This window comes from Pelmatolapia mariae, linkage group LG7, assembly GCF_036321145.2.
Source record: "Pelmatolapia mariae isolate MD_Pm_ZW linkage group LG7, Pm_UMD_F_2, whole genome shotgun sequence".
NCBI classification, from domain to species: domain Eukaryota; kingdom Metazoa; phylum Chordata; class Actinopteri; order Cichliformes; family Cichlidae; genus Pelmatolapia; species Pelmatolapia mariae.
In genome coordinates this window covers 50,146,050-50,166,382 of record NC_086233.1, presented here as the reverse complement: position 1 = coordinate 50,166,382, position 20,333 = coordinate 50,146,050, and the positions used below count along the sequence as shown (strand labels likewise).

The window sequence follows — 20,333 nt, the reverse complement described above, 5'->3', positions numbered from 1 at the left end:
CATCCTGGCGAGTGAGTCAGCCGTTTGGCTTCCCGAAGGGGGATAGACTGCGAAGCGGTTCGGGCGAGACAGAACACGCCTGGCTCGGAATATATTAGTCTAGACCAGAGCGGATTAGAACGGCTTGGCTTCGCGAGGGTCTCAAGATGCACAGATTAACGGGGAAAACGGGAGAAGACAGCTTAATTGAGATGAGCCCGACAGACTCTTTCAGCGGTAAGTAGCTGAGAGCCAGCGCTAGTCGGCCATGTAAAAACAACGTTTAAAATGTAGCTGAGAGATTTTCAGCCTGCCGAGAAGTTACTGGAGTGAGCTAAGTATTCTCAAGTCTGTACGCCAGACTTTCACAAGCTCGCCAAAATTAAACTACAGCTAAAATATGAGACCTTTAATATTTTAACAATATAAATGAAACTTTCCTGAATGTTTTTTTTCCAGTATTTTTTTTTAAGTAACCATTAAGTCAGCTGACAAATACAATTCTTCTTTGGTTAGCTCTCTCACCGTCAGTTATACAGAGGGCATATTAAAACTTAATTATGTAGCCGTTGCTTCACTGTTGTAAAGCGTTTCCACCCTGGTTATTTCCCCTTTAAGACTCCAGCCAGCTCACAGTCTGCCTTTCTCTTCATGGAAGTCACAGTGACTTATGTGCAGCTGGGCTCTGGCAGCTGGCCTGCTCACTGGAAATACTGTGTCACTTGCAGACAAACAGGTTATCCACCAGCAACAACCCCCAAATCCCTCTCTGTTCCCCGCCAATGTAAATTTTAAACCAGTGGCTGGACACGGATTTTATTTACTTAAATTTTTTGCCATTTAAGGATATATTTAAAAAAAAATGTGTGTTGATGATTAAAAGGTGAATCATTCTGAATGCTTTCCAGAAAACCTTATCAACAATATTAAAATGAAGTGTGTCATTCAAACAGTCTGAAATGAAAGTGATAACCACAGGGCCATCCTCTGTCAGTTTGGTGTTGTGTGCTTATGGTTTGTTGAGATAACATTGTAACAGAAGCAAAACATATCTCACAGTAATCACAGATGACTTGGTTATTACAATATAGAAGTACAGATTATGTCTTTTACAGTTTGTATGTAAAAATCACAGAGCTGTTCATGATTGTGGGTTTCAAACGAACATGCGTTGTTGCGTTGTAGCAGCATTGTCTTAAGATGTGAGCTACGTTTTGTAAAGTAGGTGTATGTGTGCATCTGAAACCAACCCCTCTGCAACATGGCAGGTGACTACTGGCTTCCTGTGCGTGTGAGGAAACCAAACAAACTCATCTACTTTCACTATGGGCAAAATGTAGCAGCTTGAGTTGAGGCTAAAACTGTTCATTTAGTCTAGAAAAACAGCTTTAAAATATGGCCTCCACCTGAGTTCAGCTATACCAGTTCTAAGAAGCTAGATCAGTCAAATGAAAGTTGTGTACAATTTTGACTTTTTGTTGTGATACTTGGGCTTGGTGTAAAATTGATTTGGCTGCAGTTGTTGCCTGACCATATTTGTCGCCGATGTTGCAGTTCATTTGCCATTTATTGTCAGCATGCGCTGTGTTGGAAAGTAGCTTTTGTGTAAATAATCAACGTATACAGTTTTTGACCCCATGAGCCTTTATGGTTGTGCGGCTAACAGAGCGAGAAAGAGGGAGGGAAGCAGCCTTGTGGCATTTCCACTGATCAGCTGCTCACACTTGAACAAAGCCTCAACTGTAGAGGATATTTAGTGGGAAAAGACTCTTGGCATGAATGAACTGGCTAATATTGCGCACATTCTTGCGCCCAACTGTGCAAAGAATATCCTCAGCTGTTTGAGAGGCGTTGTCATATGTTGCAAAAGAAATCTATCCAAATGAAAGTCACTTACTATCTTCTCTCTTTGTGAGAAGCTGAAAGGCTTTAAAGCTGTTGTTCAGAAGCTGAGAAATGAGTTTGTATTTCACTTTTGGAGTGTGTCTTTTATGATAAATGTTTGTAATTTCAGTTTTGGACCACCAAGTTTTACTTTGTTAACTTGGCGTTTAATAATGTAGACAAAGGTCTGTGTAGACACTCTTTCTGTGCTGAGCCCAGACTAAATATAACCGGAGAGAGAGAGAGAAACTATCAATTAGAACATTTTCTATTTTAAAACACAGACACAGAGCCCGAGACCTTTCGCTTTATATTTTTTTAGCTGTAGTGGTGCAAGCAGTGCTCCATGTTTGTCTTGCTTTTTCATCTGTCTTTCCATTTGTTTATGTAACTCTTTTCTCAGAATGATCTGGAAAGTTGTAATTACATGCCAGGCAGTGAGCAGTAGGTAAAGTACAACTCAGTTAAGTTTCAGTTTTATTATGTAGCCAACGTTCATTTAAAAAAAAGACTTGTAGGGGGGCTTTCCAGACTTTTCAGGCATGTTTCCTGCAGTCACTTCTGAAATGGGTGCATGTTCATCTCAGTAGTGTCGTTCACTGTTAAGTCACCCTGTTTGCCCCACAAGACCACAAAATGCTGTACACATATAGACCACAACATGGGCCAAAGTCGTTATTCAGGCAGTTGTTTTTGCATTATCCTGGCTGTCTGAGATAACTTTTTTGTTGATTCTTATTATTCTTTTACACTGGTAAGAGAGTCATCCCTTAACTGCTAACTGTGTTTTTAATTTTGTGTTTTATCTTTTTGTCTTGCAGATGATGTAAATGGCTATCACCATCATGCATCATCCAGCACAGGTTCACCGGAGCAGGGACGATTGGAGGTAAAAACCAAACTCACAGCATGCCCTCAATCACACAGGCAATTCTACAAAGCAAGAACTCCATCACTGACAGTCTTTTCACAACAATTCTAAGTAGGATTTTTTTTATTGTTATTATTGGTACCTTATTTTTTGCATTTTTTATGATTGTAGGTGCTTTAGTTGTTTTGCAGTACCTGCTATTTAAAATTATGAAAAAAAAAGCCTTTTGCAGGCAGATTTATGGAGCAGAAGGTCCAAGCTTCACATTCAGCTCCCTGCCTGTAATCATGGTTGCAGGAAGCATATTGTGTATAATTACAAAGATTAATCAAGATTTCCTTCCTGCTCGTTATCCACTTCTTTTTTTTACCTACCCACCAAAGCAGTTTATTTTGCGTGTATAATACTACAGATAACTGTACTGAGTTTACTTCCATCTTTTCAGTCCATTCATGCTGTTGTTTCACAACATACAAATGGCAGAAGAGAGTTAAGTATAACTCTAATACTCATGTATTCTCCCCTTTCATACTCTAATTAAAGTTTGCTTTAACGCCCGATGTGCGTGTAGAGAGCTGTGAGTCTCTCAACAACAGCCTGGCCTCGCTGGCTCCCTCTGACCACAGCGACAGCCCACAGTTTGAGCCTCAGACCATAGAGCAAATCAATGCTTTAACTGGGGTAAGACACCAGTCAGGGGCACAGATCGCTGTTGCTTGTGTCTGTGTCTTCATGTCTCTGTCGTGTCTCATATCTCTGAGCCTCAAACATCTAACTGACTGTGATTGTGCCTGAATCTTCATGTATGAAGTGTTTTTGGACATAATCTGTAAATGTATGTAGATGTAATGTAAGCGTGAAGTGCCTGTTCCCCTCTAAAAGGGTGCCGCTTCTGTTTTAGCGGTATGCTGTTGAATTTTGTTTTGAATCGTTTTGTCAGGCTTTCTCTCACTGTGCACTCGGTTCCTCCACAGCTTTCGAGAAAACGGGCCCTATTCCTGAAGTTTCGTTCCAGGGTATGGCATGGTAAAACGGGCTTGTGTTATGATGCAGAAATGTACGTTACATGTGTGACTACCAGCCACCCATTATCTCCTACCTGCTGCTCAGAATGTATGCTCAGGGTCGAGTTTCTCTAGCAGTATTGGACATTCAGGCTATTAAACCTGGACGTCAGGGAAATCAATAAGCATTTCTTGGTAGAGAGCTGATGTTGGCTTTTTGAAGGCATGTTTTGTTTTGCCTGCTGTGAGAAATGGAAACATGCTGTTGATGTATCGTGAGAGTTCATTAAAGGTGAAAAAGGCCTTTTCTCTTGCTTTGTTCTCACCTGTGATTATTGTTGGCCTCACTAAGAGAGCAACAACCCAACCATGTGCCACAGCATAATAGAAGCTGCACATGCAGATTTCCACCTGCCTAACTCTTTTGTGTGTGTGTGTGTGTGTGTGTGTGTGTGTGTGTGTGTGTGTGTGTGTGTGTGTGTGTGTGTGTGTGTGTGTGTGTGTGTGTGTGTCAGGTACAGAACTGTATATGCTGTAATCATGGCCCTACCCTTTGCTCATGACAGGACTGCACTGTGGTGTGGCTAACCATATACTGTACTGAAGGCTTCTGCCTTTGAATCCTCTTCAATATGGCCTTGTTTAAACACTGTGCAACCCATGTTAATGAAAAGTGTGACCTTTTATTCAGAGCAGCCAATCTGCAGGGTAAAAAAGAACATTACATTCTAGGACTACAATTTAGCTGAGCATAAGGTCACATCAAGGAGTTTTAAAGGCAGCACATGTATAAACTGGCTCTGTAGTCATTACAGGGATAGAAATCTTGTTTCACTGCAGACAGCACGGTTTAAACTACATGTAACTCTTCAAGAGGATTGGTTTATGTGCATACTTGTATTATGCCGCTAAACCAGATGTAATTTTCTGCAAATCTGGAGATCCAGCTGGACATCTAGCTCTGCACAAAAGTGCATGTTTCAGAACAAACATGCAGATTGCGATGCTTTATTGCAAGCAGAGAAGCCATTGCAGTGATACAGCAGTCACCATCTACATTCTCCTGTGAAAAAAGGGGCACCTAAAGTACTTTAAACAATATAGCTAATACACTGCCTGGATGTTAGATTGAGTGGTACTAAAATCAAAGCGCATTAGAGAAGGTGGATTAAAAACACAGACTGAGGATAGACGGGGGCGTGTTCTTTGTCAGATGAGTCATCATTGAAGTGACCTGAAAATAAGAATTCATGGTTAAAATTATCCCTCCACAAAAAAAAAATAGTACCTTGAAAGTAAGTTGAAAATTTCCACGTGTTTTCTACCCCCTGAAATTGGAAGACTTCTTGTGTTACACCATATTCTACATTTACCCTTCACCATTAAGATAAAAGGGACACGTCGAAACGCCCAGTAGTTAGGGGTTAGTTCATAAATGTATAGAAGTCTGTGGCTCTGAGCAGGGGCACGTCCCAGCTGATGCGCCGATTCCATATGGCTGATCTGTAATTACTGTAAATTAGAGAGTTTCTGTAGCAACATCCCAGTTACAGAAAGTACCACCCTGCATTGGTCAGCACGTTCCAGTCCAGGCTGGGAGGCAGTGTAGACCAGCAGTTTGAACGTATGCATAATTTGGAATAAGAGACTGTGACGGTGTTGGAAACGACAAGCTGTACACGTTGACCACGTAGTTCAGTGGCCAGACAGGGTGGTAGAGACGGCTGTGGAGCTGAAACATTTAAAGTATATTTTTGTAGCTGAATTGTGCAAGTTGTCTGAGGCTGTTGACCCAAGGCTACACAGCAGTTACCAGTTTTGGTTTTCCTTATCTCCCCCTTATCACCTTTTGTAGAAAAGATTTCTTCATGTAACTGTTTGACTTTTGCACCAAGAAAACTTGAGATGATGTAATTTGAGGGACAGATATACAGTTCAGTCACATGACCTCCCCCCTTTCCTGATGCTGTGCTCTTATTAGATTAGCTAGCTGGCAGCAGCTATGCTAGCCCTCTGCTGATGTCATCTCTAGGACTGTGCTGTGTTTCTCTCCCAGTATCCCTCCTCTTGCTTTTATGGATGACTGAGCAAGAAGTGAGGGATTGTCCTGGGAGGTGAGTGGACTGGTTGGCTCCCGTTTGGATGGGGATCAGTGGAGTGAGGGTGAGAAAGGCAGTGCTTGCTGGCCTGGACTCTACTCCCAGGAGTAAAGCAGTTTAGCTCTATCAGGCAGCCGGCCTGTTTGCTGCTGCATCGTAACAGTAAAGGGAGTGGACCATGAAGGTAAAGTGCACTTCCTTTCCTCCCTTCCTCCAGAGTGTTGCCGTGATGGGACGGGGCAAAGACATTAGCCAAATATATGGCTGAAATGGATATTACAGTTTTCATTTTGCTTAATGGTTCTGTGTATTGCCTGCAGTCCTACTGCTGCTGTAATGTGGCAGAGGGAAACACATTGTACATAGTTATTTTTAGCTTTCTGAACAGCTGAAGCAGCAGCCAGTCATGGGTCCTCTCCTAAAGCACTCCTTTGCGGTCCAGTTTTTGTAGCTACCTAAGCAACTGCCTCTGTGGGGCTGATACACATACTTGGAATTTCTTTGGAGGTCAGTGCTGATTACAGAAAAACAGATTATTAAATTGCAGCAATGTTGGAGCCTTTAAGTCAGTACGGCTAGTTTTGATCTTCGATATCTGTTGTAGTTTCGCCCTATGATAGAACAGATTTATCGTCTTGTTCAGTATGACTTAAAAACAGACAACAAACAATAAACATCAAAGAAGCTACCCTCCATTTGGCATGTTGTTTGTGTTTTGAGTGATAATTATCAGTATTTTGCATTTTTTGCATTAGCTACTAGATGCAAAGCTTGACTTTCTCGTCTGCTGTGGTGACTGCAAAATACCAGTCCCTGTCTATTTATGTGTGTTTAAAATCTCACCTCCTTTGTGTTATCTCGTTCTAGATTGACAAGCAAAAATACAGTAAGGACTCCGTGTTCTTCCGTGATGGAGTGCGCAGGATCGATTTTGTTCTGTCCTATGTTGACGATAAAGATGATCAAAGGAAACAGGTAAGACATTTTCAATCACATTTTTTTTCAGTTATCACTAACTGGACTAACTTCTTTTTTTCATGTTTTGCGTATACAATGCTGTTACAGTTGTATGCACAACTGAAGAGAGTCCCATACAACTGCACTCAATATATCTTAGCGCAGTTTAAATGTTGACGTTATTTCCACTGTTAGATTTCAACAGTCCGAGGTGGCTCATACAGGACATCCTGTGGGTTCCTGTGACTCCACAGCATACCATAAATACCACAAAACAGACAAAGCTAGGAAGACCTTTGCTGTCAGCTTCTGTTAATAATCCTGTCAAGGTATTTTCTAATAAGGTGACTTTGACATGTAAATCCATTCTCAAGTCTTTTTTTTTATAAAAATAAGTTGTTTTTAAAGTAAGTCCATATGGTTAATAGCCTGTTTTATTTATTTATTTTGTGGTTTTTGTCTGTGGCCTGTCTCTCTTCCCTCACCGATAGCCAGTCCAGGTAGATGGCTGCCCCTCTCTGACCCAGGTTCTGCTGGAGGTTTCTTCCTGTTAAAAGGGAGTTCTTCCTTCCTACTTCTTACAATATAAAGTGCTTTGAGGCAACTTTTGTTGTATTTTGGTGTAAATAAAACTGTATTTAATTTAATTTAATTGGTTTTGTCTCCAGGATTATTATAGTTAACTAAAACTGAAATCAAAATAAATATTTACCTGCAAAACATCTTAGCAAAAACAAAATATGCATGAAATATCTTTACATTAATTTTTTTAGTCCGTGTGGTTGAAATTTGTCAGCATAACTAGTCTGAGGCAGTGTTGCTTCATAGGTTTATTGAGACTGGGACGTCACATTTATTTTTTAACACTTTTTCATATATCTTGCATCTGTCAAATACAATCATGTTTTTAATGTAAAACCAAAGCTAACACTGAAATTCATAAATATTAAAACATTTCCTACACTAAAAACTAAATTGAAAAGAGCAGGCCCACTGTGCAGGCTAACTGAAACTAAACTGAATTAAAAATAGACATTTATAATGATGTACAAATAAAAACAAATTAAAAATTCAAAGATATAATAACTCTGCTTTGTCACCTGTTGAATGCTGAAAGGCTTTCATTGTTTCACACTGAGCTGCTAGCTTTACGTGTGAGTGTTAACACTCCACAGCTGACTCCCAGTTTTGCCTACAGCCTCAGTCGGTGAGTCAACAGTTAACCCTCCTGCCTGGTCAGGAAACCACTAATTTTTTCCACTGTATGAGGAAGGGTAAACCGGAGGCCAGTTCCTGTGTGTTATCCACATGCATTGTTAAACGCGACTCTAAAATTCAGCTCTAACAAGGTGGATTTATTTATTCAATTTTTGTCAGTTTTTTTCTGCAGTGATTCAGATAGTTATTTTCTACAAGAGGATTTCTGATACATTAAACCTAAGTGTCATATACTGTGAAAGTTTTTGTCATGTTACTGTTAGCTTATTTTCAGTACCTGTTCTTTCTGGTAACTGATACTTCCTTGTCCACCATGGTTTATATAACACTTTTGTAGCTGTTTTGTAGCACTTGTGTCTTTTATACTTACCATGTTTCCATGATTTTCCTCTTAATGTTGCACATATGAGCCCCCCTCTCATTATTATTTTATAATGTATTATTTTCTGCTTATATTTTGCTTTTGGCTCAACATACTTAAATTATTCGGCTTTTGTTATTTCACTTGTTATGTAGATGAGGTCATATTTTATCATTACTTCTAATAGTATACAAATATTCCTTATACTGGCTTTGTGGTAATATTTTGTCCATGTGTATTGCTGTTTTCTTCTTCTACTGCTTTAGGAAAGGAGGAGGGTGTATGAATCCAACTTACAGAAAGTCGGCCTGGAGCTGGAGACAGAAGATAAAACTGTAAGCTACCTACTTTCGGCTGCGCTCTTATTCACAAGGGGTCACCACAGTGGGTAGCTCCGCATTAATGAGTTGTCAGAGTGTGTACACCTTGCACAACCCAAAGGGGATTTGTGTCTGCTCCAGGGATTCTTCCAGGGATCTTTCGCTTATACGGCGAATGTGCTGATAAACACAATCCAATTGTGTGTTGTTCACGGTGTGATCAAAAAGCTCTGTCCACGCGTCCATAAAAATCAAAAACTTCACCTGATGTAAATATGGCCATTTCCTGTTCAAGATCATCTCTTTGCCCTGTCCAAACTCCGTCCAGTATGGCTCACTGGAAGTCCCATTATGACCAACTGCACTGTGCAGGCTACGATAAACATGCACAGAGGGCAGATATAAACTTGTGCATCAAATACACCCAAATTTTTTGTAGACGGTTATAAGCTGTGAGAGCTGGGTCTCTGTCTATAACCAGCTGTCTTCAATCAAGATGTCCAAAGCTTACAAGCTTGAAAGCAGCATATTAAGTGAAAAGTAGGATCAGGTATTTGCTCATCATTCAGGGGGCTTTGAACCTTGAGTTTGTCCAGAGAGTGCGATTATGGACATACTATCAGTGACAGCATTCAGGGAAACCACCTGAAGTGTGGTGTGTACCAGTGTGTGCTAAGTTCACGCTGAGTTTTTTCACTTAAAATGTTGGCTGCTCCCCACATTTGGTTCACTGCAATCTCATCCACTTTTTGAAAATGAGAATCAAGTTCAAATGCTACAAAAGAGGCAGAATGACTTTAAAGGGATAAGTTTGAGGGGACTTGTACAGAGTGATCTAAAAACACGCACTTGCACTGAAAATCATTTAGACATGCCCAAAAAGATGATGTCTACAACAAAAGTTGTTCTGTTTTGGGCAGATTCCCAGATTGTTTTGCTTTTTCATCACTCCTCACGATATGTCATAAGACCTTAATGCTATTTAGTGAACAAACTAAGAGCTATAGATATAAAACCTGTCACTTTTCAGCGATGTCCTTTTTTTTTTACACTCATTATACTGTAATATACATTTCTATACACCACAAACACGGTGCTAATATTACTTACTGTCATTATTATCAGGAGTCAGAGGATGGAAAGACTTATTTTGTCAAGATCCATGCTCCGTGGGAAGTACTAGCCACATACGCAGACGTGCTGAAAATCAAGGTTCCTTTCAAGGTCAACGATATCCCAGACAACAGCGAGATCCCCATGAACTGGCTGTCGACGCCTTTCCGTCTGCCGGGGCACATCATGAACCCTGAGCCAGACTATTTCACAGCTCCATTCAACAAGAGCAAGTCTGACTTCTTCCTTATCGAAGACAAAGAGACGTTCTTCCCTCCTTCTACTCGCAACAGGATCGTAAGCACGCTTATCTTGTTTGTCACCTTGAAGTTCTAAAAATACTCTGGCATTCAGAACTGAATTAGGTTCAAAAATGCAACAATAACATTTTTCCAACAGAGTTATTTAAGTAACTAACCTTCCAGCATAGAAGGTTATGTTTTATAAGACCACTTTCTTTTGTTTCTGTCTTCATGAACAGGTCTACTATATCCTGGCACGCTGTCCATACTTTAAGGATGAATGTGGGGATAGAGACAAGAAGGGAATCAAGAGGTTGCTCAACAATGGGACCTACACTGCTGCCTTTCCTCTGCATGATGTCAGTTTTTTCTAGTCCAGTTTAGACATTTCTTAATCGTTTTTTAGTGGAATATACGCCTATTGTTCTTGAATAGTAACATCTAATGACAGTGATCTGTGTCTTCTGTGTGTCTTTAGTCAAGGTACTGGACAAAGTCAAAGGATCCCAACTGTGAAAGTGAAAGATTCAGTCTCTACAAATACTGGGCCAAATTCTTTTATTTCTTCAAGGAGCAGCCCCTCAATCTTGTGAGGTAAGCCCTCAACACAAAGTACTTGTCTTTGTTTTCTTAAAATATCTGGTTTAATATGTTCAAAAAATTAATTCACAGTAAAGTAGGGAATACACAAACAAAAAGGAAGCAAGCAAAAAATGTGCCTATTATTGATAATTTAATGCACAGCCAAACAACTCTTATTTCTTTTGAGAAAGAGTGCAGGTGTTGGGAATTTTGTTCATTCAAAATCCATAAAAGCTGCACAGAAACATTAAACACTATGTGGGTTAAAATAAGCAATAATTGAGACCAGCTTTCTGTTTGGTTGGTTGTTTACAAAGTTAAAAGGGTCTCCAAACTGTTCTTAAATATTTCTTATCTTTCAGTACGTTTGCATTTTTTTCCAGCTACAGATTAACCTCATTTGTTTTATCATTTGTTCAATGAGTTTTTTTTTCAAAAACAGTGTTATCTTTGGATGCACACTAAGCAGAAAATACTCATTATCCAATCTGACATCAGAATGAATGCAATAATTACTGTTTTTTAACTTTCAACAGGAAATATTATGGAGAAAAGATAGGTATTTATTTTGCGTGGCTGGGTTTCTACACTGAGATGCTGTTCTTCGCTGCTGTAGTTGGGACAATTTGTTTCGTTTATGGATTCCTGACATACGATGACAATGAATGGAGGTGAGTTTTTATCATCAGACAGATTCAATTACATCATTAGTTTTTTATGTTAATAATATAATCATCTCTTTCATTTAAAATATCATTTGTTTCCTCTACAGTAAAGAAATATGTAGTGAGGAAATCGGAGGCAATATTGTCATGTGTCCACTTTGCGACCAAAAGTGTACCTACTGGAGACTCAACATAACATGCAACTCCTCGTGGGTGAGTAATTGTTGTAGTTATCATGATTCATCTTCTACCCACAATAAGTGACATTTAAAGAGCGAATGCAGCTTAATGTCATCAAATCAGTTCTCAGTTACCTCACTTTTTCTTTAACATGTTCTCTTTCAGCAATCACACCTATTTGACAATGTGGCAACTGTGTTTTTTGCCATATTCATGGGGATTTGGGGTGAGTAAATGTGTCACTTCTCTGCTTTTAGCATTTTTAAGTCCAGTGCTCCACCTAGTGGGATTATCAGTCATTCAGAATAACCGTTAAATAATTTACATGCCTGCACTGCAGCCCTAAACTTTTTAGCTAGTGTAGTTGTATGTGAGAACACAAAGCTGGGTGATGTGCAGTTGTGCTCACGTGAGAATAAAGCAGGTAACTGTCCAGAGATTTCACAGTGAGTTCATGCATGTCATCATGTCCTGCCTTCTGTGTGCTCCACCTGGGCGGCAAGCAGCAAAAACCATGTGGGGTATTTTCAGTGAGGAAGAACTCGTCTCCTCTTACATGCCACTTGTGAATGTCTGGACTTGTTTATTGTTGATTGCCCTGGCTTCATGAATGAAAATAGCTGCTAACTGCTAACTTTTCTGAATGTAAAGGACGTGTCAAAAAACTTTTAGTCAGAATTTTTAGGTCTAAAATGAGCTGTTTTACATCAAATGTAATGAGTTGTCAAAGCAGTAAGCAAAACTAAAAAAAAATGCCTTTGTAAGCCAGGCAATATTCTTAGTAGAAATTTGATTCAATTAATTTGAAATAAGTTTATGTGATGTTGGTACGTCTCTCCAGTTACGCTGTTTCTGGAGTTCTGGAAGAGGCGGCAGGCGCGTCTGGAGTATGAGTGGGATCTGGTTGACTTTGAGGAGGAGCAACAACAGCTGCAGCTTCGGCCAGAGTATGAGACCAAGTGCACCAACCGCAAGCTGAACCGCATCACTCAGGTGTTTGTGTGCTCATGAAACACTAATATCCTGTATAATCCTGTTGTAATATAAAGCCACACAAGGTTTTGCCAGGCAAAGTATCCTGAATGGTAGGACTTGATGACACATTTCAAACCCCCTTGTATTAATTATTTATAAACCGGTTGCGCTCATTTATGAGGCGCTTTCATGGCTTAAATCAAAACTCTTTGAGAACATAGTTATTTAGCTAAATTATTAGCGGCTGTGACGCAGAATTTACGCGAGTTCTATAATTTGCCATGACCACATCCTGCTCGTCTTTAGGAATCAGAGTGGGTTCTTGAAAGGACTGCTACAGATGTAATGGGAAAATTGTTTCTGTGCTGGGCCAGCGTGATCCTCTGGGTAAGGGGGGGGAGGGGTACTCAGCGTGAAATGCCAGCTTGATGAGGAGAAGGCTTTGGTGTGATGTAGTTTGTGTAGATAACAGATATTTCTGGAAAGACTCAGAGGCACGGGTTTCCTTCTCCACCACATTTACTGATTGTCTGCTGGTGGATTATTCTGTTGGAGGTTTTTGAGAGCAGAAAACCACTCAATGAAAGAATTGGACTCAGACTAATACAATTACAATTACTAGCTCTGCTTCACTAGTGAGGGTTCAGGTAATTCAAGGAACGTGGCCTTTTAGAGCTCCTTTTCAGGATATAACAAAGGGTGACTGACCTCTGTGTCTGTGCTTTGCTTGCTTATAATTTAGGAAATGGAGCCTTACTTACCCATAACAAGCAAGTGTGCACGCATATGCCTGTCTGGAGCTACCGTCCTGTTGTGGGTGAGCATAGTATCTTTGGTACAATTTATCTGTTTAAAGACCTTCCATCTTTCCATCTGTGCATCAACCTGATGTCATTTGTCCTTACTAAGAAACTGTTCATTATAATCATTAATATGTTATTACCAAGGCTAGTATGTATAAAATAAGCCCTAAAGACAAGTAGGGAGCTCAGGCTGTTACAGTTTCACTTTGTTTGTGCTTGGCACTTGTGCATGGTCTGATTTTAAGAATACTGGCAAAATTATATGAATGTTTGAACTGTGAGCCATTGAAAGTTTATACATACTGGTCCAAACCTCATTACTGTTGTATTTTTGTTTGTAAAGCCCTGTAACATGTAACTGAGCTAATGAGAAGAATATGGCCTGACTTTTTTCCAAGAGGCATGTGTGCACACTTCAAGTTTGACATTTAACACTAACATGTCCCGCTTCGTGGAAAAACGAGCTCTCGCTCTTTGCAAAGATGTCTGCATGATTAGTTTGGTGTTCTCACTCCAGTTCTGTCTTTTGATTTTCCTGTACCATGTTGTAGTTGTCTTTCATTTTGCTTTCATGTTTTCTCTGTCCTGAAGATCTCATTGATCATTGCCTGCATCATTGGGGTCATAGCATACCGCTTGGCAGTATACGCATCCTTTGCTAGCATCATGAAGAACAATACCGCCACCAACCTGGATGTGGTTGCCCCCTACGTCACCCCACAGCTGGCAACTTCTGTTACTGCCTCTTGCATCAACTTTGTTATCATCATGATCCTCAACCTCTTGTATGAGAGAGTGGCTATTAAGATCACTGACATGGGTGAGGGGCCACAGCAGGTTTTCTGTGTCTACATGTCCACACGTCAGTTTACATCATCAAAGTTTTCAACTGATAAAATGTGGCAGTGTATTAAAAACAACTGTTTACTGTTTTATAGAAATTCCGAAGACCCACCTGGAGTATGAGAACAAACTGACAGTGAAGATGTTCCTCTTCCAGTTTGTCAACTATTACTCTTCCTGCTTCTACGTGGCCTTCTTTAAGGGAAAGTTTGTTGGCTATCCTGGAAATTATACCTATATGTTTGGAAGCAGCAAACTGAGGAATGAAGAGGTACCAGATATATCTACGTTATATAGAATCATACTGGTTTTTGAGCTTCAGCCTGAATTTTTGTCAATGTTTGCTCTTTTCCATCTCTTTTCTACCTCGACCTTTGGGCACTCAGTGTGAACCTGGTGGCTGTCTGATTGAGCTGACCACCCAGCTGGTGATAGTGATGACTGGTAAACAGGTGTGGGGCAACATCCAAGAAGCTCTCGTTCCGTAAGTACAAACAAATACATGCAAGTACGCGGTTCATCGGCATCCACAATAAATGCCTTGTAATCTGCGGTGGTGGGGCCACTGCAAATGTAGCCTCGATGCTTAGAGTGATCTCTCCAAATAAGAACTTTTTTTTTTAATCTTTATCTTACCTGACCAGTTTGCAATTTGGCTCAACAAAGTACACAAAGTAATGTCAACATAAATCCACTAAATAGTACTCAAGAGCTGGTGCAGAATTTGATGTGTGAACTGTGCTGTGATTTTAACCTAAAAAAAGATTGTTACTAATTACATGATTCAAATAAAGAGAAAAACATTTTTACGTGACTATTTTTTTAAATTTTTATTTCACTTATTTATAAAGCACATTTAATAACAACAGACAGCTGACCGAAGTGCGGTACAACGTAATAATTAAACAATAACATTAACATCATCAAACAGGTAAGAAAATTCGAATAAGAAATTGGTAACTCTTATACAGTGTAGAAAGCCAGCGAGAAAAAATATGTTTAAGATGGAATTTAAAAAGAGTAACAATTGGGGCCTTTCTAATGTGGAGGGTTAGATCGTTCCACATTTTCAGCACCACAACCGCAAATGCCTGATCCCCTCTATGAACCATTCTAGACTTGTGTAAGGTAAGGAGCAAATGACCACTTGATCGAAGGGCTGTAGAGGGTGTATAAAGCTGCAAAAGGTCAGACAAATAGTCTGGTGCTTGGCCATTTAGCACTTTATAAGTCAAAAGTAAGATTTTAAATTTAATTCTAAAACGCACTGGAAGCCAGTGAAGAGAGGCAAGCACCGGGGTAATATGTTGGGGTCTCTTCATACGGGTCAAAAGGCGGGCTGCAGCATTTTGTACGAGTTGGAGCCATGCCAGACTGGACTGACTGACACCAACGTATAGCGAATTACAGCAGTCCAGTGGAGGACTACATGGATTGCTCGTTCCATGTTTTTAAAGGATAAAAATGATCTCGCCTTGGATAAGAGCCTTAGTTTAAAAAAGGACCTCTGAACAACTGAATTAATTTGTTTCTCAAATGTAAGTTTGTTATCCAAGAAAACCCCCAGGTTTTTTTTACGTGTGTAATAATAAGTTACATAAATCTAAATCTGGGCCATTAAAGTTACAGCTTAGTCCAAAAATAATTACTTCAGTTTTGTCCTCATTAAAGGTAAGAAAATTTGAGACCATCCGGGTTTTAACTTCGTCAAGGCATTTGAATAAAGATTCCATGGGAGTGGAGGTGTTTCTATTGAGCCGAAGATAAATCTGGGTGTTGTCAGCATAAGAGTGGTCTGATTTGCTTGAAATTCTGTAGGTTAAATTTTATAATGCTGGACAAGTTTTTACCAGGATGTTTAAATGTTATTGTAGAGTCCAAAGTGAGCTCAGGATATTAAAACTTATTTACAATCTCAGCTCCTTGCACTGTAATCATATGTGTACTGTATGAAACTTCGAGAAATATAGTTCTCTCCTCACCACCATTGTTTGTGGTTCAATACAACCTCCAATTTGGCTGTGTGAAAGGGATTACTTTTTCCTAATAGCACTCTATCGCCCCCTTGTGTCGCATAGGTGGCTGATGAACTGGTGGGGCAGCAGGAAGGCACGAAGTCACCCGGAGAGTCTGTACAGCCGCTGGGAGCAGGACTACGACCTGCAGGGCTTTGGGCAACTAGGCCTCTTCTATGAATACCTGGAAATGGGTAAAGATCCAGTACACAGTCAGACTATTACACACATTAATAATGACAGATTATTGAGAAATATTACTAATATACCAGTGATGTGTTAGTATTGACCTCAACAAGAAGCTGAGCTCTACAAAATATATATTCACCTTCAGTAAAAGAATAGGGTGGATGTATGGATTGATTGGTGGACTGGAGTGATCCACGTCATCCTGCAGATGGTGCTGTTTCATTTGTGTCTCTTACCATTTTCATTCCTCTCTGTGTCTCAGTGATCCAGTTTGGTTTCATCACACTGTTCGTTGCCTCCTTTCCCTTGGCACCCCTGCTGGCACTTATCAACAACATCATTGAGGTTAGAGTGGATGCCTGGAAGCTCACGACGCAGTTCAGACGCCCTGTAGCAGCCAAGGCTCACAGCATAGGAGCCTGGGAGGAAATCCTTGGTGGGATGGCCGTACTCTCTGTAGTCACAAATGTGAGTGCTGGTCTTACTTCAAAATGTTTTGGCAGACACATTATGTTTATTTAGCTAAACAGACTAACATAATTTCTTTCCGTGTTATAGGCATTCATCGTGGCCTTCACCTCTGATATGATCCCACGGCTAGTGTACATGTATGCCTACCGTACACACAATGAGCTGAATATGAAAGGCTACATAAACAACAGCCTGTCAGTGTTTAACATCTCTCAGTTCTCACTAGAAGAAAGGCCTGAGGAATATCCATCCTGGTTCAACAGCAGTATCACAACATGCAGGTGTGTGTAATTACGAGATGGAGAGAGCATGACTGTGGCTATATTGTCTTTTGACTTTTGTGTAATCTATATATTCAAATATTACAATTATTTTACTAAAATTAAACTTGAGTCACATTGCAGAAATATTACCAATATACCCGTGATATGTTAGTATTGACTGTATTTAGACAGTAATACAAGACACCTGCTGGTATGCAGGGCCTTTAATTCTTGAAAATGTGTAATGTGATCTGCTTCTTTGTACCATAATATTATTTAATTCTTCTTTTTTTTCCCCTTATTTTTATTATGTCTATCTATCTATATATAGCTATATCTATAGATATATATAGATATAGATATATGGCGGGACAATAATGAACATTAGTGACATTTAAGATGGCCAAATATTGAGTTGAGTTTATATACAAGTAACTCCTGTGAGCAAAAAGTCAGATGTTATGCTGCTCTAAACACCAGGCTTGGAAAGGTTTTTTCTACTCCTGACTCTGTGTAATTTCATAGATGGCAGATATCATTTATATGGTCATCTACAGTGCAGCACTCTGGCAGCCAGTCAGATCAAAGTTGGCCTAAAGAGAATGTGGTTTTTAAGGTAAAGAAGCTAAAACAATGTGTTTTAATCAGTAAATGAACTAAAGTGCTGCACAAAAGGATCTCTCTCTTTTTTTTTTTTTTTTGAGAGTTAAAGTATAACAATATAAAGCTGGAGGTTAGTGTGACAATTCTCCTTTGTGAATAACAATAAATAATCTTGAATTGGGAATCACAGTTTGTTTAAAAATCTGCAAGAAATCGAAATACGTGATGTGTTGCTGCTCTGCAGGTATCGCGATTACCGCTATCCTCCTGACGATAAGAAGAGGTACGAACACAACATGCAGTTCTGGCATATTTTGGCTGCCAAGCTGGCTTTCATCATCATCATGGAGGTAACACCAGCACTTAATGACCTTTTAAGCTTCACATTTTTAAGCTTCTTCTTGACCTGGTCTTATTTCACTGATTGTGTCCTCTTCCTCTGCAGCATGTTGTGTTTATGGTCAAGTTCTTTGTGGCCTGGATGATTCCTGATGTTCCATCTGACGTGAGGGCTCGAGTAAAGAGAGAGCGCTACCTGGTCCAGGAGTACCTCCACAACTATGAAGTGGAGAAATTGAAGATCCAGCTCAGCCAGAACAGCAACAATGAGTGCACCTGCACACCCATGATCTACCCATCTTTATCCAAACATGAGGTGCTATCAGAGTGCCTCTAGCCCAGCGAGCTGCTGGTCAGTCAGTCGAACACAGTGACAAAGATTTCCCTGCTTGTGTTTTCTGATACTGACCACCAGTTTGCTGCAATGCCATGACACTTGCTAAAGTGCTAGACCTCTTGTTCTTTACTCGCAGCCATCCTTCTTCTGCTAATCAAGCAATAGTAGAAGATCACACAGGTGAAAGACCAAGTCTCCATGCATGCTGAAAATTTGAGACACTTGACTTTAAACGTCTGTCGCATATTTATGATTTCTCACTCTCTGTGTTCTAATTGTGGTGTTGAGGATAATCAAAAATTTGGTTTAAGGAAAGACAAAATCTTATACACTGTGTGTCAACCAGAGAGCTTTCTTATGTTCTAAATACAAGCCTATTTATTGTTAAGTGCCACTATGAGTAACCAAAGATTTGATGCCTTAATGTGTAAAGCGTATGTTGTCATTGGTGTGTCAGTCAAATAGTAACTAATGTAGTTTTAAGGCAGGGAGTTTGCTTATTCTTGAATATTTTTTTACTGTATGTGCAGCTTTGTAGAGCCACACAATAGAAATTCATGTTCAGCTCTATTGTTTGTTTGTTTTTGTTTTTACTGTGAGCATTGTTTATTTCTCTGCATCAAGGTCGCAGCACAACTTTAACAAAACCTTTCCTGTTCTTCACGCCACTGGCAGTTAGGAGGCCCAGGCACATTTTTTTTGCTATATGCTCACATTGGCCTCGACAGTTTCTGCAGGCCCAAACCTGACATGTGAAGTAGCTACTTTGTTTTTTTTCTTTAAATGAACAGAACTCTGTGCTGCTGTTACTGCTGTGGCGAAGGACAGATTTTGTCCTGCAGTGGCCAGTTTTTCAGCCACAGAAGCAGCAGCTGGTGCATGTTGAATGTTGACAGTCCACCCCATTCTTGGAGATGAGAGTGAAGAGATCCCTTTTTAATGTGCCTATGTTTACCAACACAACAGAGCTAATGAAAGCCGGCCCTCACCTACTGAACTATGTTTGCTCCATTACACAAAGCACATCAGCCATCACCGCCTTCTTGTGCTTCTGGCTTCCTCAGCCATGTCTTTGTACAGAAGGAAAGACACACATTGTTTTTTTGGGGTTTTTTTGCACAAAGCACTTAATGAAACATGACTACCGAGATATAAATACGTCAACGTAATTCTTGTCATGACACTACAGATTCATGAGCAGTATTTTGAAGTGTGTACGAGTAACTGTTCCTTTAAATGGAACAGGAGTCGTGCTGTAGGTAAGGAGTTTAATGTTCTTTTAAATGTTAACAAGAAGATAAGATGTAGTTTTTGATTAGAGATGATATGAAGGACATTTCACATTACGTGGTCATATAGAGACATATGAGAAATATCTGTTACTGAAGTATTTGAATTTAAGTAGCTGACTGGTTGTGCTGTAGACTCTGTTTGAGGTGTATTTACCTGTGACCACCTTACTGTTACATTTTGCCTTACTTATTATGTCTTCCTAATGTCTAGTTGAACCAGTGCCTGTTAATGCCTTAATGCATCAAGTACTTTCCCTTTTGTGTGTAATTTCCCTTTATTTATCTTTCATGCTCACTTTCTTCCCTCCTGTATTTCATTTGTTTTGCTATAATAGTTCAAATGTCCATGCTTACAGAAAAAGGTGAAGGAGTTTACTGTTTCCTTATAGTTTAAATTTGTTTTTTCCATTTATGTCATTTTTGTAAACCAGTCCTATATCCAAAATGTGTAATGTACCAAAAAAATAAATAAAGTACTAATTAAACTTGAGCATTTGTTTGACACGTTTGGACCGACGCTGCCGACCAGCAGCTCTTGTGCCGCGGACATCAAAGTTGCTTTTCACAGAACAGATGGCCGGAGAGAGAGCACTGATAACTATTCAGTGTTTGCTCGCACTGGTGGGTGTGTTTTACACCAAAATATGTTGGCAGGGTTGTTTCACTTGGCACTGTGCAGATCCTACTGTAACAAAGACATGGGGAACAGACCGGTTCAGGTAGGTTGT

At 39.8% G+C, this 20,333-nt stretch overlaps 1 protein-coding gene across 3 annotated transcripts; it reads left to right on the top strand.

Annotated features, from left to right (window-relative positions):
- ano5a (anoctamin 5a) lies at positions 1–20,095 on the top strand. Of its 3 annotated transcripts, none has more exons than XM_063479503.1 (20): positions 1–216; positions 2,685–2,752; positions 6,705–6,812; positions 8,640–8,708; positions 9,819–10,103; positions 10,288–10,407; positions 10,527–10,642; positions 11,167–11,301; positions 11,403–11,508; positions 11,641–11,701; positions 12,317–12,468; positions 13,193–13,267; positions 13,845–14,073; positions 14,192–14,367; positions 14,483–14,580; positions 16,175–16,305; positions 16,563–16,768; positions 16,859–17,052; positions 17,882–17,987; positions 18,083–20,095. In XM_063479503.1, exons 1-20 carry the CDS (start codon positions 147–149, stop codon positions 18,311–18,313), a joined length of 2,736 nt encoding a protein of 911 aa, XP_063335573.1. In that variant the 5' UTR covers positions 1–146; the 3' UTR covers positions 18,314–20,095. The 3 variants fall into 3 exon arrangements, with proteins under 3 accessions (XP_063335573.1, XP_063335572.1, XP_063335574.1); XM_063479502.1 differs by lacking the exon at positions 13,193–13,267 and adding an exon at positions 12,757–12,837; XM_063479504.1 differs by lacking the exons at positions 1–216; positions 2,685–2,752; positions 13,193–13,267 and adding exons at positions 5,887–6,021; positions 12,757–12,837.
- The last annotated feature ends 238 nt before the right edge of the window (positions 20,096–20,333 follow it).

What these genes read in the sequence shown, in the direction of transcription:
- ano5a (XM_063479502.1), top strand. Translation starts at nt 147, where the DNA reads ATGCACAGATTAACGGGGAAAACGGGAGAAGACAGCTTAATTGAGATG. An exon ending in CAGCCCCTCAATCTTGTGAG is followed by an intron (nt 10,643 to 11,166) that starts GTAAGCCCTCAA and finishes AACTTTCAACAG; the next exon opens with GAAATATTATGGAGAAAAGA. An exon ending in GGGCCAGCGTGATCCTCTGG is followed by an intron (nt 12,838 to 13,844) that starts GTAAGGGGGGGG and finishes TCTGTCCTGAAG; the next exon opens with ATCTCATTGATCATTGCCTG.